At 42.3% G+C, this 20,908-nt stretch overlaps 1 protein-coding gene across 1 annotated transcript in view; it reads left to right on the forward strand.

Moving 5' to 3' along the window:
* KLHL7 (kelch like family member 7) overlaps positions 1 to 20,908 on the forward strand; it is a 1,243,755-nt gene that overhangs the window by 911,048 nt on the left and 311,799 nt on the right. Inside the window, exon 8 of the mRNA XM_044064614.1 lies at positions 20,105 to 20,345. Within this exon, the coding sequence (XP_043920549.1) occupies positions 20,105 to 20,345 (241 nt within the window). The remainder of the gene's footprint in view (positions 1 to 20,104; positions 20,346 to 20,908) is intronic.

Below are 20,908 nucleotides of genomic sequence, written 5' to 3' on the forward strand. Positions count from 1 at the left end.
CCCGTGGGATTTGAATATGGTTCTTGCTGCCCTAACTGCGCGTCCTTTCGAACCAGCTGCTACCTGTGATCTAAAATTTCTGTCTTGGAAAACGGCCTTTTTAGTAGCCATAACGTCTGCCAGGCGAGTTTCAGAACTTCAAGCTCTTTGTTCTGATCCTCCCTATTTGATTTTTCACAAGCATAGAGTTTCATTGAAATTAAACCCTGCATTTATACCAAAAGTGGCCTCCTCTTTCTGTATGCAACAAACTATAGAACTCCCTGTCTTTTTCCCAGAATTCTCTAATAACGCAGAATATACTTTGCATCAATTGGACGTACATAGACAACTGCGTGTTTATTTGAATAGAACCGCTCAAACGCGGAAATCTAATCAATTGTTCGTTTCCTTTGCAGCGAACAAATTGGGTCAACCAGTAACAAAAACCTCCATATCTAAATGGATTAAAGATTGTATCATTTTTATTTATTCACAGGCTAACAAAGACCTCCCTTTCCAGTCAAGGCTCATTCTACCAGGGCAATGGCTACTTCCGTAGCTTTTCACTCCAAGTTATCAATAGATGATATTTGTGCTGCAGCAACCTGGACTTCTCCAAGACACTTTCATTTCTCATTACAAATTGGATGTGGTTTCTCGAGGCAGAGCTCCCTTTGGTTCCACAGTTCTCAGGAGTGTTTTCCAATGAGCCACCCGGGATGTAGGTGCTAGGGACGCTGTCCCATCTGTCATGAATGTAGAGATAGGATCCCATTACATCTTTTAGTTATGTACTTACCATAACTTCGGATGTATGGGATCCATCTCGCCTACATTCATAGGTACCCACCCTCCTTCCCCCTTCCATTTGGATTTAGAGGAGCTGTAGTCCCTCTTTTCTTGGCGTTCTTTCTTGAAGAACTTTAGTTGGTTATTGTGACTACTAGTTTTTCTGTGTTTGCATGGATGTATGAAAGCGAACAAACAAGATCTGGGGAAGCAGGTGTAGTGCATCCTGGGATAGGGAGTAGCCCAGCCAATGAGAGACTTCGTGCTAGTGTATTAGTTGCCGAGTCGGAGCCGATGGATCGGCTCCGAACCCATCTGTCATGAATGTAGGCTAGATGGATCCCATACATCCGAAGTTATGGTAAGTACATAACTAAAAGTTCCCTTTCTTTTATTTCCACCCTATATTTAAACTCCACCCTTGTTTTATCCCACTCCCTTGCTATATTTTCAGAAGTAATTTCTATCCTCTTGAATAGCTCCTGAATAATCTTCACCACCCATTCCTCAAATTCCTCTCTTTTCAACAGATAGGTGGGAAAGTGCCACTGACTCATATTTATTTCATTACCCTGTTTTTTTAGTTATTACTGGCACAAAATCTGAAGTAGTTACTGGTTGTGTATCAAAACCTTCAATTAAATGCACATGTTCATGTGAAAAGTAAATTCTTTCTAGCCTAGCCCAGTTGTTCTATCTTTGGGAGTAATATGTAAATTCACTCAAACTCCTATTACTGAAGTCACATCTTGCGTGCCAAATATTTTCATGTATTTCTTCAAAAATCTACTCTCCTTTGTTCTACTTTCCCTTCTGGCCCCCCATACATCTTCACTGCTCACATTCTTGACTTTGAACCACAAGATGGAGTCCTTGTACTATTATACACAGCATTTTAACATTTCTGTATGTTTGCTTTTTTTTAGAATGGAATGTGAATATTTATTTATTAATATGGCACTTATTGCACTTTTTCTCACTTAGTTTTTTAGCAGAAGTTTTTAATAAAAATTTTTAGGGTATATTTTAGATAATTTAAGATGTTTTAAATGTGCAGTCATACTAAAATGTTTTTAGCAATGTTTTAACAGTGTTCTTAACCTCAACTCATGTTGGTTATATTGATGCAGAATTTTCATTGTTTTTTCTTCAGTAATTGATTAATTGGAAGGAGGATAAAAGTTAGGTGATGTTGTGAAGTCCGCGAGGAAGTCTGTGTAATAAGGATGAAAATGCAGTGTCTGTAAAGCGTTTATGTGTTAGATTGCTTTATATTAAACGTTGGACTTTAAAAGTGAGAGAGCGCTGTTTTTTCCCCTTTCTGAGGTACTATCTTGAATTTTTTGATTTTAGTGACTGTTTAGTGCCTTTATTCAGCATTTCATCTGTAAAATGTAAATTCTTTCTAGTCTAGCCCAGTTGTTATATCTTGGGGAGTAATATGTAAATTCACTCCAAACTCCTATTACTGAATTCACATCTTGCATGACAAATATTTTCATAAATTTCTTCAAAAATCTACCCTCCTTTGTTATACTTTCCCTTCTGGGCCCCCGAATACATCTTCACTGCTGCAAATCAAATTCCAGTCCACACCTATAAGTAATATTCCTTGCTGAAAACTGATTATTTCTCACAAAATTTTCTTACGTTCCATTATAGCAGTTTTAGGTGGAATATAAATACATGCCAGTGTAATCCTCCCTTGCCAGTAGCCCCCTAACACTACAAATCTGCCATAAAGAATTTGTGTAGCGCTAACTACCTGGCTGTGTTGGATTCTTTAACCATCTGATATACCAAAAGATAAGTATACTTTGTTTGCACTGTACTGCATTTAAATATTTGTCCTCTGTATTCTGTCTGCAGTGTTAGCTAGTTTCAAGTGGCGGTTGTTTTGCTTTCTTTTGAGCCAGGCCACCTAAAGTGTTAGCCATTGGTCAACACCTCTGTGTTTATCTGATTATCCAAGGTTTATTCTGTCTGTTGTACTTCTAGTACTACATTTATATATTTGTTGTCTGTATTCTTTCTGCAGTTTGTGGCTTTGGAATTGCCATCCCCTGCTGTAATATTGAATGTTAAGTTGTCTATCTCGCCTTCATTCTTGCTGGATGGGTTCGGAGCCGATCCTCAGCTCTGACTCGGCCTTTTACTAAAGCTCGAGAGCTATTTACCTGCTTGTGGCCTCCCCTTATCCCACAATGCTAGGCGTCAGATACCCAGATCTCATTTGCCACTTCAGCTACAAGGTTGCGTTTTTTACCGGCTCCAGGTCGTATAATTCTTTTACTGCTGTTTTACTGTCAGTGTTGTTGTTATATTTAGATATTCTTTTCTATTAGTTTTATTAGATCACGTAGCCCCTTTAGACCCCACTTAGGATCTCCTTTTTCTGTTGTTAGAGTTTTTTTCCCTTCCCCCACCCCTTTGGGGTAGTGGTTAGGCCTGTCTCTTTATAGTTTATATTGTATTATATACATATATATATATTTGGATAATTTTTGATGTTAAGTTTTTGTTAGTAATAACTGTTGTAGTTATAGTGGTATTGTTACTGTTCATTCTAGTGCATGTGTGTCTGTGTATAGTGTTTTAAGCACTAGTTAAACTTTCCTTGGTATCTCTTTTATCATGTCTAAAGATACCAAGGTTTCAGGTTTCAAGAAGTGTGGCTCGTGCTGTCAGAAGATGTCTCTGACAGACGGTCACACTTCTTGTGTTTATTGCTTGGGCCCCCTACACCTGCAGGACTCTTGTTCAGTCTGTAATGCCTTCAGTCTGAGAGTCCTGCAGGAGCATAGGAATAAGCTCATTTTGAGGGGCTTGTTAAAGCCAGAAGGATCCCCGGCCAAGCCTTCGTCGGGGAAATCCTTAAAGCCCGCCAAACCATCAGCTCCCTGTTCGGAGCCGATGCTGTGTGGAGCTTCTGCCTCCTCGTCGGTTCCGGCCGGAGCCGACACTTCGATACCTCAGTCTGCTCCGACTTTGCTATCAGAGCCTTCTCTGAGCAGAAAGCGTTCGAGGTCCCCCTCTTTACAGTCCGTTCGCTCGGCTCTCAGGTCCCCATTACTACAATCGGAGCGGAGTCATAGATCCCATTCCCCTCGGTCCTCCAGGCTATTGGATCATGACTTAGAGAGGGTGGTCAGTAGGCTCCTAAAGTCGCAGGCACTGGCCAAAATGTTGACTAGCCCTTCTCAACAGACTGTGGCTATCCCTGTTTCTTCAACAGTTCCTCCTCCGACTCTACCACCTTGTTCGGAGCCAGAGCTTGTTGGGGCTTGAATCGTCGGAACGTTGTAGCCGATACCACACCTTTCGGCTCCCTCGTCGGCTCCGATCTCTTCATTGATTCTGTCCTTGGAGGGATCCGAGCGCCGAGACTCCCTTGTCGGCTCCGAGGGGGTGAGTGGCATCGGACCCTTGTCCTACCCCGTTGTCCCTCTCGGGGCCTCTGCGCAGGTGAGCTCGGCCCCGACATCAGCCTTGGAGCCGTCACTCTCGGTGCCGGAAGGGGTTCACATCTCTTCTGAGCGGGGACCCTCTTCTCTGCCTGATGGGGGGTGCCTTTGAGGTCATGAGGAGCGTGCTGACTCCGGTGTCGGCTCCACAATCGACCCCTTCGGCTCCTCCCCCCATGGTACCTGCGTCGGTCTCTGTCCACCCTCCTGACCCCAAGCGTGGAGAACAGGCTCCAGGGAGCCCCATTTGGTGTATCTTCCTCTTCTGAGGCTTCCCCTGATCACTCAGAGGAGCCCCCTCGGAAGAGAAAATGTAAGAGGAAGCATGTTGACTCCCCCGAGTCAGTCACCTCTGACACCGACTTGGAGGATTCGGAAGGGTCCCCAAGGTCCCCCTCTGAGGATGTCTCCTTCTCAGACATCCTTGAGATCCTTAAGCAGAGGGGGAACTGGACTGCCCTTAACCCTTCCGAGGATGAGTCGGTGTATCTGGACGCATTTGGTTCTCGCCCTTCCACCTCCTGGGTGTCTCCGCCTTTCGACCCGCTCATGGAAGTAGTGGCTCGGAAGGCGTGGACGGCCCCGGACACAGTGGAACCAACTCCCCGCAGGCCCACAAAATTCATTACAGCCACGTCCGACAAACAGTTTCTTACAAAGGGTGTCCCTGTTGATGCCATGGTGGTTGCAGCAGCCACTAAGAAGGAGTTGGCTGACCCTTCAGTGCCTGTCCATCCACCTAATAAAGAATCTAGGACAATGGACAGGTACGGGAAGCAGATGTTTTCTTCAGCGACCTTTTCCATGCGGTCTCTGAACTATCTGTGCCATTTCACTTGCTTTCAAAGAGATCTCCTTAAGGAACTGGGTGATACCCTTCAGGATCCATCTGCTGCGGGATCTCGGGAAAAGATTAACTCCCAGCTGGCGACCCTTAATTCTATAGTCAACTCCTCCATGGGGCTCATTTCTTATGCAGCCGATGGGGCGAGTAGAGCCGCAGGCACAGGCGTGGCTTTGCGAAGACATGCCTGGATGCAGTTATGTAACTTTGCCGACCCCTTTAAGGCGTCCTTCACCAATACCCCCTTCGATGGTTCGGCTTTGTTTGGACCACAGGTGAAGGAAACCCTTACCAGGTGTGAGCAGGAAGGCAAGACTCTGTCTGCCATGGGAGTCCGTTTTTCTACTCCCTCTAGACCATACCCTAAAGGTCAGAAGAGTGGAAAAATGTGGTTTCGCAAACCCCAAGGAGTCATGCCTGACACATGTGGCGAGTTTCCCTCCAAGGGCAGAGGAGGGAACAACAACAGACGCCGCCCGAGGGGCAGAGGGGGTCCGCAAAATCAGGGTAGCAGGGAATCTTTTTCTGACAAACCCTTTCAGGATCCCTGAGGGGCTGCCCGACTGTCCACCCTCTGAGGCAGTCAGGAGAAGATTGTCACTGTACCCAGAAGCCTGGCGACTCCTCACACAAGACAAATGGGTACAGTCTATCATATCCGAGGGTTACAAAATCCCCTTTGTCCACACCCCCGTGCAAACAAACAGGTCCCTTCCAGATGTTCCACCCAGTCTAAGGGAACAAGCAGTACTAGAAATTTCAAAACTGCTAGAAAAAAGAGCCATCCAGCCAGTCCCAGCAGACCAGCAAGGATCCGGGATTTACTCCAAGTTCTTTTTGGTACCAAAGAAAACGGGACTGGAGACCCATTTTGGATCTCAGCAGGTTAAACAAATCTGTTCAAAGAACGAAGTTCCGGATGGTCACGCTTCAGTCCATTCTACCCTTTTTGGGTCCGGACATTTGGATGTGCTCCATAGACCTTCAGGATGCGTACTACCATATCAGAATGAACAGACACTCCAGGAGGTTTCTCTGCTTCCGGCTGGGAGCCAGTCACTATCAATTCAGAGCCCTGCCCTTTGGTCTCACCACAGCCCCCAGGGTGTTCACCAAATGCATGACAGTGGTTACGGCTCACCTGAGACGACGAGGATTCCAGGTGTTTCCATATCTAGACGACTGGCTCCTAACTGCTTCCACCAGGCATCAGCTAATCCGAGCCAGGGATTATACCATCCAAACTTGCTCCGTGCTAGGTATCTCTATAAACTTTGAAAAGTCTGCGTTGTCACCTTGTCAATCTATAACCTTTATAAGCGTCATATTAAATGCAAAAGAACTGTCGGCAAAACTTCCATTAGAAAGAGTATTAGACATTCACCGACATATTCAAATGTTACTACAGTGCAAGAGAATTCAGGCCAGATTTGTACTGAAAACCTTGGGTCTCATGGCAGCAGCAATCACATTACTTCCCCTGGCTCGTTTTCACATGCGGATTCTTCAATGGATGCTTTTTACCCAATGGTCCTTTCAACAGCTTCCGATGTCTCACAACATAATAATCACCCAGTCATGCAAAGACCACCTTTGTTGGTGGATGGTCTCCCCTCATGTTTTTCAGGGCAGACCATTTGTCCTTCCTCCTCTGGTTGCCACGGTGACAACGGATGCCTCCCTGATCGGGTGGGGGGGGTGGCATTTTCAGGGCAGGACTGTCCAGGGCACTTGGCAACCCCTAGAGTACCATCTGCACATAAACGTCTTGGAGATGAGAGTGGTACTTTTAGCGTTGCAAGCTCTTCAGGACTCTCTACCTACCAGGACTATTGCAGTTCAGACGGACAATATGTCGGTAGTGTGATACATCAACAAGCAGGGCGGAACCAGGTCCTATCCCTTATGTCGAGAAGCACTCAGACTCTAGCAGTGGGCGATCTCCTCTCAACGATTTCTGATAGCAACGCACATCCCTGGGAAGTCCAACGTCATAGCGGACAGGCTAAGCAGAGCAATCCTTATGCCTCAGGAGTGGTCTCTCAATCAGTTAGCGGACAAAATTTTCCGCAGATGGGGTCAACCTTGCTGCAACCCCTCTCAACAGCAAGTGCAGCGACTTCTTCACTCTCTTCCCCCTCCCAGGCCATTCCCCCAGAGACGCTGTAGTTCACGATTGGCCCCGGGGTCTTCTCTATGCATTCCCTCCTTTTCCCTTAATAACACAACTGAATCAGAAAGCGACCGCTTTGGGATCCAGGATGATCTTCATTGCTCCTTACTGGCCTCGACAAATTTGGTTCCCATTCCTGCATCGTCACCTGCTGGAGCAGCCCTGGAATCTGGACCCGGTGCCAGACCTCTTGATCCATCAGTTGGGCAGGCTGCACCAATCCCTTCACTCTCTCAACCTCACAGCTTGGTTGCTCTACTTCCAACCTTAGCCAGGCTTCCACATATTTCTCAGCCAGTGCGTGAAATCATACTTTCTTCGCACAAACCTTCTACTAGGAAGACTTATAATAGTAAGTGGAAACGTTTTTCTTTCTGGGCAGAGGCTAGAAAGATAGACCCCTTTACAGCCCTTGTCCATAATGTTTTAGATTTTTTGGCGGAACTTTTTCGAGCAGGTTCCTCATCTGCCACCATTGGGGTCCAATTGGCTGCTATCGCAAATTTTCACTTTGGCCTTTCAGAGTCTAGTATCATATCCCACAAACTTTGTAAGGCCTTTCTGAAGGGGACTATTTTACTTAGACCCCCGGTTAAAGATCCCCCCTCCATGGGATTTGAACTTGATATTAACTTCATTGATTCTCCCTCCTTTTGAACGTGTGGCTTCTTGTTCCTTAAGGTTACTCTCCTGGAAGACTCTCTTCTTAGTAGCCATCACCTCAGCCAGAAGAGTATCGGAACTTCAAGCCCTTTGTATTCGTCCTCCTTATCTTATTTTTAACAAAGATAGAGTTTCACTCAGGACTAATCCTTCCTTTTTACCCAAAATACCCTCAGAGACAAATCTCAATCAGGCTATTGATCTTCCTGTCTTTTTTCCTAATTATTCAAACAGAGCTGAACAAAAGTTACACTATTTGGACGTTCACAGGCAATTACGTTTTTATTTGGATAGGACCAAACAGACAAGAAAATCAGATCAACTCTTCCTGTCCTATGCTGAGGGCAAGCAGGGCCTGCCAGTTTCTAAGGTAACCTTGTCCAGGTGGCTGGCCTCTATTATTACCTTGATCTACCAACTGAGACATAAAGAACTCCCTACAAAACCAAAAGCTCATTCCACCAGAGCATTGGCTACGTCGGTAGCTTTTCAGGCTAGACTTCCAATGGAATCTATTTGTGCTGTAGCCACATGGGCCACTCCTCATACCTTCATTTCGCATTACAAGTTGGATATGGCCTCCAGGAGTCGAGCTCATTTTGGTTCCACTTTGCTCAAGAGTCTGTTTCGATGAGCCACCCAGGGCTAAGGTGCTAGGGACGCTGTCCCATCCAGCAAGAATGAAGGCGAGATAGACAACTTAACATTAAGAAGTTATGTACCTACCATAACGTTCCATGTTAGTTGTCTTCATCTCACCTTCTTTCTTGCGTCCCACCCTCCATCCCCCTAGACTGGTTTGGACTGAGAAGAATCCCTTTTGAGGCCTTCTTCCTATGGTTGATCTCTTTTTAGGTTACGTCCTCCTCTGTTTGTAGCACTGTAGGTAAACCTTTGGTGGGAACAGGTGTTTTTTTCCATTGTGTTAGCTCTACCAAACGAGATCTGGATATCTGACGCCTAGCATTGTGGGATAAGGGGAGGCCTCGAGCCGGTAAATAGCTCTCGAGCTTTAGTAAAAGGCCGAGTCAGAGCCGAGGATCGGCTCCGAACCCATCCAGCAAGAAGGAAGGCGAGATGAAGACAACTAACATGGAACGTTATGGTAGGTACATAACTTCTTATTTTGGTCCCTCCTCCCATTCTCATCTCATTTGCACACTCAAGTGAGTACATTGAGATTATTTGGGAATAACTACCTCCATGCGTCTTTAGTTTTGGACACTCCTCCCTGTCCCATCTCGTCAGCTCAGTCTACTGAGTACAGAGAGAGCATTTGGGAAGGCTAACCCCCTTGGTTTCTTCGTCTTGAACTATTTTCCGTTTCCTCCCTCTCCACTCAAAAGCAATAGATAAATAAAATATTTACAGTTTATTCACCTGCTTTTACTATAATTGCTTTCTTCCTACTTTATCACCTTATTTTTGTTGTGTGCTCTTAAGTGTTCAAGTGTTTTTGTTCTGCTGCATTTATTACTGCTTGTTAGTGGCCTGATTGAATTTGTCTGTTATTTTAAGCATGTTAGTTTTGGTTTTGGCACTTGTGCTTCAGGCCAGTTACTTTACATTTCAGGTTTTTGTGGTCTACACTCTTGTGGACAAACCCTCATCGAAATCCTCTCTCCATAAGTCCGCCCAAGTATTCAGAGCACTATGTCTGAACAATTCCCATCAATTTCACCTGCCAGCCTGGTTGACATGGGCATACTGAGACAGTGTAGCAACTGCCTCGTGTTTACTGACAGCCCTCTTCTTCTAGCACATAGTTCTTCTACTTGTGAGAAATACATCTATATCAGTAACCTGGAATCCATGCTCTATTCTCTCGCACCACAGTCAGTACTCCTGACAAAGAGGAGATTGCAAGCACAAACACCACACCACTCACATCACATAGCCAAGCACAACACACACCCATCTATGTAGAGGTCCTCAATAAAAATTTACTTAAACAGCAGAGACCTCTAAATCACACCCAGACATTCCACACATAACACCAAACACATCACACATAGCAGGCAACACACTAGTGTCTCACAAACACAGCTTATAAGGCAAAACAGTAAACCTTCACAGCCCATAAGACATAACAGTAAACCAAACATATACTAGTCATTGGCGACTCAGTTATAAGACGCACCGATGTCCCCCTCACCAGGCTTAATAAGGAAGGGGTCACAGTCAGTTGTCTGTCTGGTGCCAGAATCTGCCATATCACGCGCACATTTATGTCACTCCACAGCAATTACAAGTATGAATCTGTGTGAATTACTTGAGACGTACCTCCCTGGACTATATGAAGAGAGACATGACTGAGTTCTGAGAATGTGTGTCCCAGGCAGGTATGACCCTGGCCCTGAGCAGCATCCTATCTTCACCAAGAATGTTACCACAATACCAACAAAAAATAGACTTCAACAATTGGCTTAGTTTCCGGTTTCACTCCAAGGGGATCCAGTATCTGTCTGCCTGGGATGACATGGTTGACAGACCTCATTGCTTTGCCAGAGATGGCCTCCACATGTCATCACTGGGGTTCCAGATCCTGGCCAAGGCTCTCGCCTCCCCCATTGTACTTTTTTTAGGCAAGGTCCCAAAGACAAATCTTCCAACATAAAAGATCTGTCAAAAAGCAAATTGAAGGTCATGCTGCTAAACGCTAGGAGCCTTAACCTGAAAATGCACTCACTGGAGGCTCTCCTTGCACCGGAAGATGCCGATGTCTGTGCAGTCACAGAAACTTGGTTCAGGGCTGTGGAGAGCACCCCTGGCTTACCAGGCTATACCTCATTCCACACATTCTGACCCCAAAATTTGGTCAGGAAGTCTAAGGGTGGTGGAGTCTGTCTTCATTAAGGACAGGCACACATCCAGACTGGTCTGCCAGCATGATACACTGGAACTACTCCAGGTACAACTCACAGTTGGCAAAACACCCATCCCAGCTATAGACCCCCTTCATGACTCAGGGCACCCACTCCTCTTACCTGGAGTACTTGACTCCATCAAGGTACCGACTAACACCCTGGTCTTTGGTGACTTCAACTACCCAACAGTAGACTGGGTGAACTATTCCTGCACTGATGCACTCACTCAATGATTCCTTGAGTTCTTCAGTTCTAATGCACTAGACCAGCTCATCTTATCCCCCACAAGGAGAGATAACATTCTGGACTTGGTTCTCACCAGCATGGATGATCGCTGCTCCACTCCCATAGTATGTTCTTCCCTGGTGAAATTAGACCATCGGGCTGTCTTGCTCAAAGTTTCTATCCCACCCAAGCAGTAATCAAGCTAAAAAACTTCTCAAAAGCTGACTACAGCCTTCTAAGGACGAGTATCTATAGCTTCACACCACCACCACCCCCCTCAGAGGATGCAGACAACTGTGCTGACCAGTACACCAATGCAGTATACAAGCACCTGTACAACTGCATGGACTCAGCCATATCGAACACAAATAAAACCTGCTCCTCTAAGAAACACAGGCCTCTTTGCTGGACATGCTCTATCAACAGGCTTTACAACAGAAGGAAGAAACTGTTGTCCAAGGGTAAAAAGGAACAAATTCCAAATGGGAAAAATTCCTTAGCCTCAACAAGCAAATTAGATTACTAGTGAAAACCTCCAAAGCCAAATATGAATCAAAACTAGCCTCCAAAACAAAGAGAAACCACAAAGCCTTCTTTGGTAATGTCAGGAACCTCCATGGCAAAGCCCAGGTTTGTTCCGAATTAGTACATAACAGTATCACTCACACTGATCCTGTTGAGTTAGCCAACCTGCTAGCACGACAAACTTCACCCTCCAAAGGCCCTTTTGACATCCCCAATACTTGTTCTGCACCTCACATCACCATAGATCAAGTTTTAAAGGTCCTATCCAAGGCAAAGAACACAGCTTACATGGGACCTGATAGTATCCCAGGCTGTATTCTGCACCATCTCCAGCAAGAACTGGCTTTGCCATTGAGCACCCTGTTCAACCACAGACTAAGTACAGGCTTCATTTCAGCAGAGTGGAGAATTGTCATTGTCATCCCCTTGCACAAAGATTGTGCCACTATTGACCCAGGAAACTATCACTCCATTAGCTTGACAAGTATGATCTGTAAAGATACAGAGCATATTAATATGGATCTCATAAACAAGGACATAGGCATTCTCCAAGCACTTGACCCCACTCAGTTCGGATTCGTCAGGGGCAGATCTTACCTGTTAAACCTGGTTGACTTCTTTGAGACTGTCACCAAGGCCATGCATGAGGGAAAGTCAGTATATACAGCTTACCTTGACTTGGCCAAGGCCTTTGACACAATCCGCCATTCAGGCATCATTGAAAATCTAACAAAACTTGGCGTAAATCCCTGTCCCATCAGGTGGGTGGCCAAATGGCTCACCGACAGGACCCTCAAGGTCAAAATAGGCACCTCCACCTCCAATAGTTGACCTGTCACTAGTAGAGTTCCCCAGGAATCTGTCCTGGGACCCCTACTGTTTGCCATCTACTTCTCAGAGGTCCAGGCAAAGACAAAAAGACCTGTGGATGGCAAAGTATGCAGACGACTGTAAGTTGGGTGCTGTCATTGACTCCCCAAATGATAACATACTGCAATAAAAAATCATGGCCTCAAGCTGAATAAAAAAAAATGTATCATCATACCATTCGACAGAAGCATGGCCCCTGCTAATTGCCACACCAATGGCAACCCTCTAAACACAACCTGTGGTGACAGACCTGGATGCTCAGGTTGATAACAATCTCACATTTGACCATCATGTAGCGACTGTGGTGAGAAAAGCCTTTTACTTGGTTCATCTCATAAGTAAAGTGATTGCATACAGAAAAATGAGGTTATTAGCTGTCTATATTGCTCATTAGACCAATAATTGAGTATAATGCCCCATTTGGTATATACTGCTTCAGACATCTACACCAACTGGAAAGGCCACAGAAATACTTCACAAAGAGAATCCATGGCCTCCAACACATGTCCTATGCAGACAGACTCAAATCACTATCACTCTACTCAGTATCGTACAGATTGCTCAGAGATGATCTGTATCTCGCCTACAAGGCAATCTTGGTCCCTGCCCTACTAGAGATACTCCATATCCATAAATCTTAACTCCTCACGCATTACCCACTCAGAGGCCTGAATCAAATATGCAACATCAAGAAAACCTACTGGAGAGACAGGTTTGTCTCCCAGATGCTGCCCCATCTCTGGAATAGACTTCCTATACACGTCAAACAGAGTACCTCACAGACCTGATTCAAGCTCAGCCTTGATGAGTGGATGTGAAACCACAGATTTGTACCATGGGTTCTACCTGTGTCCCTCACTGACAGGGGCAACAGGTGCTGACTGAGTTTTCTTTTTGGGGTTAAACTCTTGGCTAGGGTTGGCCCCAGGGCCATTAGCCTAGTAACTTCCTATGCTCCTATTATCTTTTTTATCCTCTTCTGTCTCTGCTGGAGTTCTTCTTGCAGTTAATATAAGTACTCCTCCTCTTTTCCTTTGTCCCAGATATTCCACTGAATAACCATCCTGAAAACATTTCTTTACTAAATTCACATGTTCAGTTCTTTCCAAATGTGTCTTCTGTAACATAGCTATTTGCACTCTACATTTTTTAATATAGTTCACTGTTCTTTCTTTTTTGTGTTTATCTGAGAGACCATTGACATTTAAAGACATTACAGAAAGCATCATTGTATTAAAAAGTTGTTGTTCCCATCTTTTACGAATAACATCTTTTGTTAAATGTCTAGTACCAACTTTTGTGTTACATGCATACACTGTTTGGCAGGTTGAACTTTTATATAGTCGTTTCTTGTCATATCCGTTTGAGCCTATGTCACATCTCACAAAACTTTGTTTTATTGCAAGCCCTCAAACAGAAAAAAAACAATATCCCCAAACCCTGTTAATTTAATAGCAACACACAAAACTATGCACATCTTCAAATATTGAAGTTTTACCCTCCTAATAGGAACAAATGTCCCAAACTGACAGCCATACTCAGACTTAAATTAAACTAAAAGAAAGGTTATCCATGCTAAGATGCATAGTGTAGCCTGTGCTTCTAATAAGTGCTGTTTTCATCTTATCTTTAAAGCTCTCCCAGCTGGTAAAACCCCTGAATGCTTTCAGAGTACATAATCTCCTAGTCAGTTTCTCTTTTCTTTTTTCCCCCAGCCAGTCATTCTCCACCAGACTGTAACCAGTTTCTGTTAATCAGATTGTCTTCATGGAGACGTGAGAACCAGTCAGTCAGTTTCTCTCTATCACATTGTTTCCATGGAGACATGAGGGGCAGATACAGAGTTGCTGCTGAGCATACATTCATTTGCTACGAAAAAAAGCCTCATAATATTCAGTATTCTTTTTCATTTACTTGATTTCTCTTAAAACTTTGTTACTAAAGCAATCTAAAGTCCTTAAACCAGTCATCCCCATGTAAGAATGAGAAAAAAAACACACTCATTTTTCTTTTAACCAGGCTTTTTTTCGTTGCATTTTCTACATTTCTTAAAACCTAACTAGAAAAAAGAGAGAAGGGAGAAAGAAAGGAAAAAAAGAACAGCAGCACCTATTTACAATCCCCATTACTCTTACAAATAGCTGAGAAAACTGTATAGCACACAAAGAAAGCTATACACAACAGAACTAGTACATTTAAGAAAAAAAAATGCTGTCTTTACTTAGTTAACTTTCTCCCCTTGTTTCCCTTCCCTAAAGCATTTTTCCAAACATTAATGACATGATGTAGGGCATATATTTTAGAGTCCCCTACAAGTCCAACAAACTCTGAAAATTCCAATATTTCCATATTTTCTTGTTCTGTCATATTTCACAAATGTAATTATTGCATTGTACCCACATTAAGTTACTGGTTTTATGATACCTCTCAACCTGGAAACATCAAAAATCTGGAAAAGGCCCATAAAAAATAGGTACAAATCTGTACGTTGATTAACATAAAATGTACATACATAATTATGTAACCTCGCCCACTCCAATAGGATTGTGGGATACCAACTTTCAAATGCAAACTGAAGAACAGACAACCAAAATATGGCACCAGAGTCCCCCTGCAGCCATTCAAATGTCCCTTTACCTGGCTATTTCGCCCATTTACGATAAGCACTAATGTGTGCATACTGCTTTACTGTTGCAAAGACTATCTTTTTTTTACCAGAATCAGATGTTCAACGGTATCCAGCCTGCTGCAGGTCTTGTATAAATAATGTTCACTGCTTTTATTTTACATTATTTTAAATGTGTTAACTGGTTAAGTAATCTGGTCCAAGGACCCTTTTCTTTCATGACTTGAGTTAAAAGTAATACAACTGCATTTACTAAACTATAGATCCAGTAATACAGGTAATGTTGCACTGTGCAAAGGCATTTTAAATGAAGTGTTACATGGGAGAACTGTTCTTATAGGGACAGTTATTTCAGAAGAAAACTCCCAAGGTGTGTATAAAAACAGAAAGTTAAAGCCATTTAGAAGCAAATAATCGCAGTGCTTTACATACAGACTTTAAGCAGTTTCCTCGGATTACACTTCTGCATGTATTTTCATGATACATAACCTCACAACATTCAGGCTACTTTCTGAAGATTTTTTTTTCCCAAATACACCTGTTTACTACCTATTGAGTTTGATGCTAGAGATAACTGCTAACTATAGGATAGTAAAGAGGGAAGGTTTAATTGCATCCACACTGAAAGAGCAGTTCAGTGTATGAAAAAAACAGTCATGTTCATCAAAAAAAAAAAAAAAAAAAAGACATGGCGATTAGTTTATTTACAGCTGCACAGGTTAAAGTTATAGTGCAAAATACAACCAGATTAGATTGCTCACTAACAGAACTGTACACCACATTTGGGGGTTAGTAGCTACAATAATTGTTCCCTTGTGGACAGTTTTTTACAAATAAATACAGATGGTGCATTATTGAAGTGTCTGGCTTCAAATTATTTACTCTAACAACAGAGCAGATATCTGCTTATGGAGAAAAAGATTTGAAAACAAAGTGCTTTATTAATAAAGGTTCTCATTTGAGCCACTCACTGAAGAATCTGTAGACCAAATGTTTATAAAGCGTACATTAAACTTTAAATATGTGAACCTGCATATTGTACTGCATACACTGTAAGTCGGGCATTTTTTCTCTGCAATGACATCATGACACTGTCACCTTGCTTCCATTTTAGCTGGCTTAATGATCATTAATTCTATGTATGGCAATGGCATCATGTCGGCAGTGACTTAAAATAAGAAAAATATCTCTAAATAACTAGTTATTGTAGTAAATATACCTTAAATTTTCAAATGCAGACTGATGGAACCAACAGACCAGTGTCTGCACCATTGTAAAGAAAGGTAGAAAGGGTATCTGATCTTGTTTCCATAAGGCACAGAAATCCAAGGTTATTCTTTGCTCAGCACATTGGCTCACAAACCTTAATGGTTTCTTGGATGTGCACCTTGCATTAGTGAACCTAAAAAAGCTCATGAGGAAGATCCAGCTTTAAATGGTTAAGCAATATCCAGGCTAAATATTAAGTATGTTCTTAAAGGCACTTTTTTTTGCTAGCCACCAAGGATCTAAGTTAGCCTAGAAGTATTAAAAAGACAGTAACTTTTTAATACACACACACACACACACACACACAGTTTTCAGCTTACCTTTCCATGCTAATAAATCCTTTGTTCCTTTCCGTGAGCCGAGCCTTCTAAATAAAATCCATTTGCCTTCTGAGCCAAGCCATTCGTGTCACCTTCTAAATTAAATAATTCCTTCCTTGCCTTTCTGGCTGGTTCGTTCCTGAGCCTTGTAAATAAAATAAATCCCTTCCATTCGTGTTGCCTAATCCTTCCTTGCCTTTCCGGCTGGTTTGTTCCTGCTCGCAAAGCATTTTGAACCAGTCGGAAACCCGGAAATGTGTGCGGCGCTGTGAAATCTTCACAGCAGTAAAGAGAAATGAATTATTTATTTGTTACTAACAACAATCAATCAGCACATCACACAAGTGTGCCTTCATCAAAGGTTTTAAAAGCGACTAACTCTGCGTACCATTTTATGCTAAATATAAACTGTAGAAACTTGGCATTCATAACCCTTTGGTTTTGAAAATAGTCTGAACAGCCAACATGATTTACACAAATTTGCATGGTAACAGTTGATGATTCATTAAAAGTTCATTCACTAATAGTTCTGCTTAAAATTAAGTATGTATTACACAAAAATAAGTTATATCATGACAGAAATATGCGTTCTATATGCCAGTATGTATCTGTCAATATTGTTTTAATATATAGTTGTTAATGCCTTTTTTGATCTGTCACCAAGCATTCTTGTTTTAAATTATGTGGATAAGAAAAGCTTCACAAATGTTACATGTACTTCAATTCATCAAAATGAAATTCTTCTTCCACTGGTTATTTTATAGCATTTTGTTTTCATTTTGGTTAACCAGCATTAACTAGAAAACTCTTGCATGTTAATTTGCTACTCTGTTATATACTTTGCAAAGAAATGTGTTACGTAAAATCAGCTGTCAATCAACAAAGTTAGCCCACTCTCAAATATCTGGTAATATAGGACATTAGCTCAAGAAAATACACTGAGGTGAAATAATTGTGAATGTCTGCTGAAAATGCGTAGCTTACAAGTACAGCCAGCCCATTCAAAACGCGAATCCTCTCGTGCTACACCAGTACTGCTCAGATACCAACAGACTTGCAATTTCCAAAGTCTGAAAATGCTTACAAGCACAAATCCTTTCCCTCTTGCAAGTCCAGGCTGCCCATTCAAAATAAAACCTTACCTTCTCGTGTGCCCAAGCCAGTCAAAATAAACCTTAACAACCTTCTCGACCCTCGAATGCAGCAGCTGCACCCAGAATACATTCAAAACAAAGATCCCGAGAGCTAGAATACAATCCCTTCAAAAATGAATTGCCAGCCAGAACCCGGAAATGTAAGCCCTTAAGCTTAATTCCGACAGGCTGGTAGCCCTGACGGAGCTGATGTCATCACGCAGGTAATTGCATCATCTCCAAAAGCGCAGAAAAAAAATTAAATAAAAAGCTGGGGGAAAAAAACGGAAATGAAAGGGTGCCACTCTGGGAATCGTGGCACCCCATTATTTGGACCCCAAAACTCGGTAAAAACTGAGAAATTTGGTACGGTTGGGAGGTATGGGTTTTATTACTGTTCATCTCTATCTCCCATGTCCTGTTTGCTTCATTTCCAACATACCCTTGATTATTCTAATCAACTCTCATGCTCCTTTCCTTCTCTCCAACATTTTCCGTTGAAACATGGGGAAAGGTTTCACAGGTACACTCTGTCTGTGGTCTTTATTACCAGACGACCAAGAAGCAGAATTTCCTTCTGTTTCACAGCTCATTTATTTGTTGGACAAACTGGTGTATTTCCTTCTTAACGTGTACTTAATCAAAGTATGATTTTGTCCCTCCAGGGAAGAATACCTTGAATACAGCTGGGTGCAACAGTTTGGATCTCACACATGCATCTTGACATTCCATGAATAGTGGAATGAATTTACTTGTCTTCTGCGTAGTATACAATGAGTAATCATTCTCCATAAATACTCTGCTGTCTCCCCCTTTTAGTATTTTGCCCCTCTGCCACAGTTTTGCCAGAATCAGCTCCTTCTGCTGGTAGGATTGCATCTTTACTATTAAAAGTCTAGTTGCTTTCTCATAGCCAAGTTTGGAGCATACACACAACGTGCCCTTTCAACTAACAAATCCTGCTGTAGAATACCAATCCAGTTGCTTATTTGTGGTTTTATAAAATTAATGCAGTCTGTTCCTTCCAGCTTCTCTGGTATAGCTGAAAATCTCAGGTTTTCCCTACATGCTCTGTCCTCTAATTCTGTTATTTTTTTAAACATCTCTTCCTGAGCAGTATCATATTCAGCCAGCCTTTTCTTCATTTTAGCCTCTGATTTTTGCAGCTCTATCACTTCATCTGAATATGTGTTTTAAAACTTCTTCCAGTTTTTTCCCGCCTTTTGTTGTTTGTGTTGAAATACATCATCACTGTTTCATTTTCTTTAACCAGGTCTGTGTGCAGTTGTCTTGTATCTTCTTGTAGGTTACTGGAAGTCATGTCTGGAGTTTGCATTACTTTTTGCTGAACAGCTGTGAAACTTTCCCCAGTCAGTGTTTCTTCCTCACTTTTTATAGCAGATTTTTCCATGTGCTCTGTATTTCGTTTTTCCTGGCATCCAGACAGTACACTTACTAGCCAGTTTCTGAAGTTTACCCATAAACACAAAAGTCTATTGGCCTTCTCTGTTGAGTTTCTGTTCTCACACTGTGAGGGCTAGAATTAAGCTGTTACTCGATGTGCAGCCGCCATCTTGGAAGTCCCTATTTATTTGTCATTGTTGATTAGGAAAGGCCAACTGAGCAAAGCTCATTATCAGCTGTGGCCTGGGAAGAAAAGGTCCATACTTTAAAATTATCTGTACGCCGTACGTAAAACTTGCATACTCTGGCCACATAATGCAAAAACAGTTCACAAGAGAAACTAATGATGCTAGAATGGTGGAAGAATATGAATTTACAAGACTTGAACAAAAAAAAAAAAAAACATTTTGTCATACAGTCCTGGCATGCTTAAGGCCTTTAGTTCACAAAGAGTTGGGCTCAACTAGATGAGTAACATCATCATAATTTGGGAAACAGAAAATTGAGACCACCATTATATTGTTTTGAGGCCTGCTTCTGTCCACTGTGATGATTTTGAACTAAGCTGGAATGTAGTAGTAAACATTTTGCATAGCAGCTTGTAGCATGATGGGACACAGTGTCTGAATTCTGTGGCTTGTTCTGTAATGCGGCAGCAGATTTTTTTAATCATAACCTTGTATTGACAACTTTCATTTATCTGCTTATTGCTTTACAAATATATGGTTCAGTGAGGCTTAAAAAATATTTCCTGTTGCTCACTTAACCAGTATTTCTAATCATCCCTTCAAAAGTTTGACCTGAAAACAGCAGATCATAGATAGATGACACTATGATAAGTAGTGCTCTTTCAGGTATGTTGCTGAAGTGACTTAAAGCTTTTCAACAGTACTTGTAAAGTGTTTCAGGAATTCTTATTTAGCCATTTGACTGCAGTTTGTGTTTTGTAGGACTATAGCTGGACGGATATTCGATGTCCTTTTGAAAAGCGCAGGGATGCAGCTTGCGTATTTTGGGATAATGTGGTGTACATTCTTGGTGGCTCCCAGCTTTTTCCCATTAAACGAATGGATTGCTACAATGTGGCAAAGGATAGTTGGTATTCCAAACTGGGACCTCCGACCCCTCGAGACAGTTTGGCAGCTTGTGCTGCAGAAGGAAAAATCTATACATCTGGAGGGTCAGAAGTGGGTAAGCATTATCTGTTTAGTTTTTTGTTAGTGTTTCCATATAGACTAATGGTAAAAGTTAAAAAAAATGCTAATGGAGTAATTGTAAATTATTCATAATAAGTCATTGTAAGATTAGTGTAGAGGACTAATTAAGACAGGCTACAATGTAGCATTTCCTGATCATGGATTAATGGAAACATTCCACTCTAGGACTTTTGTGTAGTTAAAGTATTTATTTTTACTTTTTGAGTGATCAAAGACGGTACATTTTGTCTGCTGCCCTGCAGACATCACAGCATATTACACCTTGGTATTTACAGTGTTTGAGTTGTCACACTGTAGACTACAACCTGTAAAAAGGCAATACATTTGCCATGTTTTTATAAAGCAGCTATTAAGAAAAGATAACTTGAACTGCTTTCATATTGTAATTTTAGTTTTTATTTTCTTTTATAAATAGATATGAACCATCCTGAGTCGAGTGTTATGCCCATCTGTCCCCTGATCCCTACAGATGGTGTTAGTTTTCATCTAGTGAGGGTTTGAACCTTAACCACTCTTTGGCTTTTTACATGGAGCGTA

Source organism: Protopterus annectens, chromosome 3.part0, assembly GCF_019279795.1.
Source record: "Protopterus annectens isolate FY-2018-M chromosome 3.part0, PAN1.0, whole genome shotgun sequence".
NCBI classification, from domain to species: Eukaryota; Metazoa; Chordata; order Ceratodontiformes; family Protopteridae; genus Protopterus; species Protopterus annectens.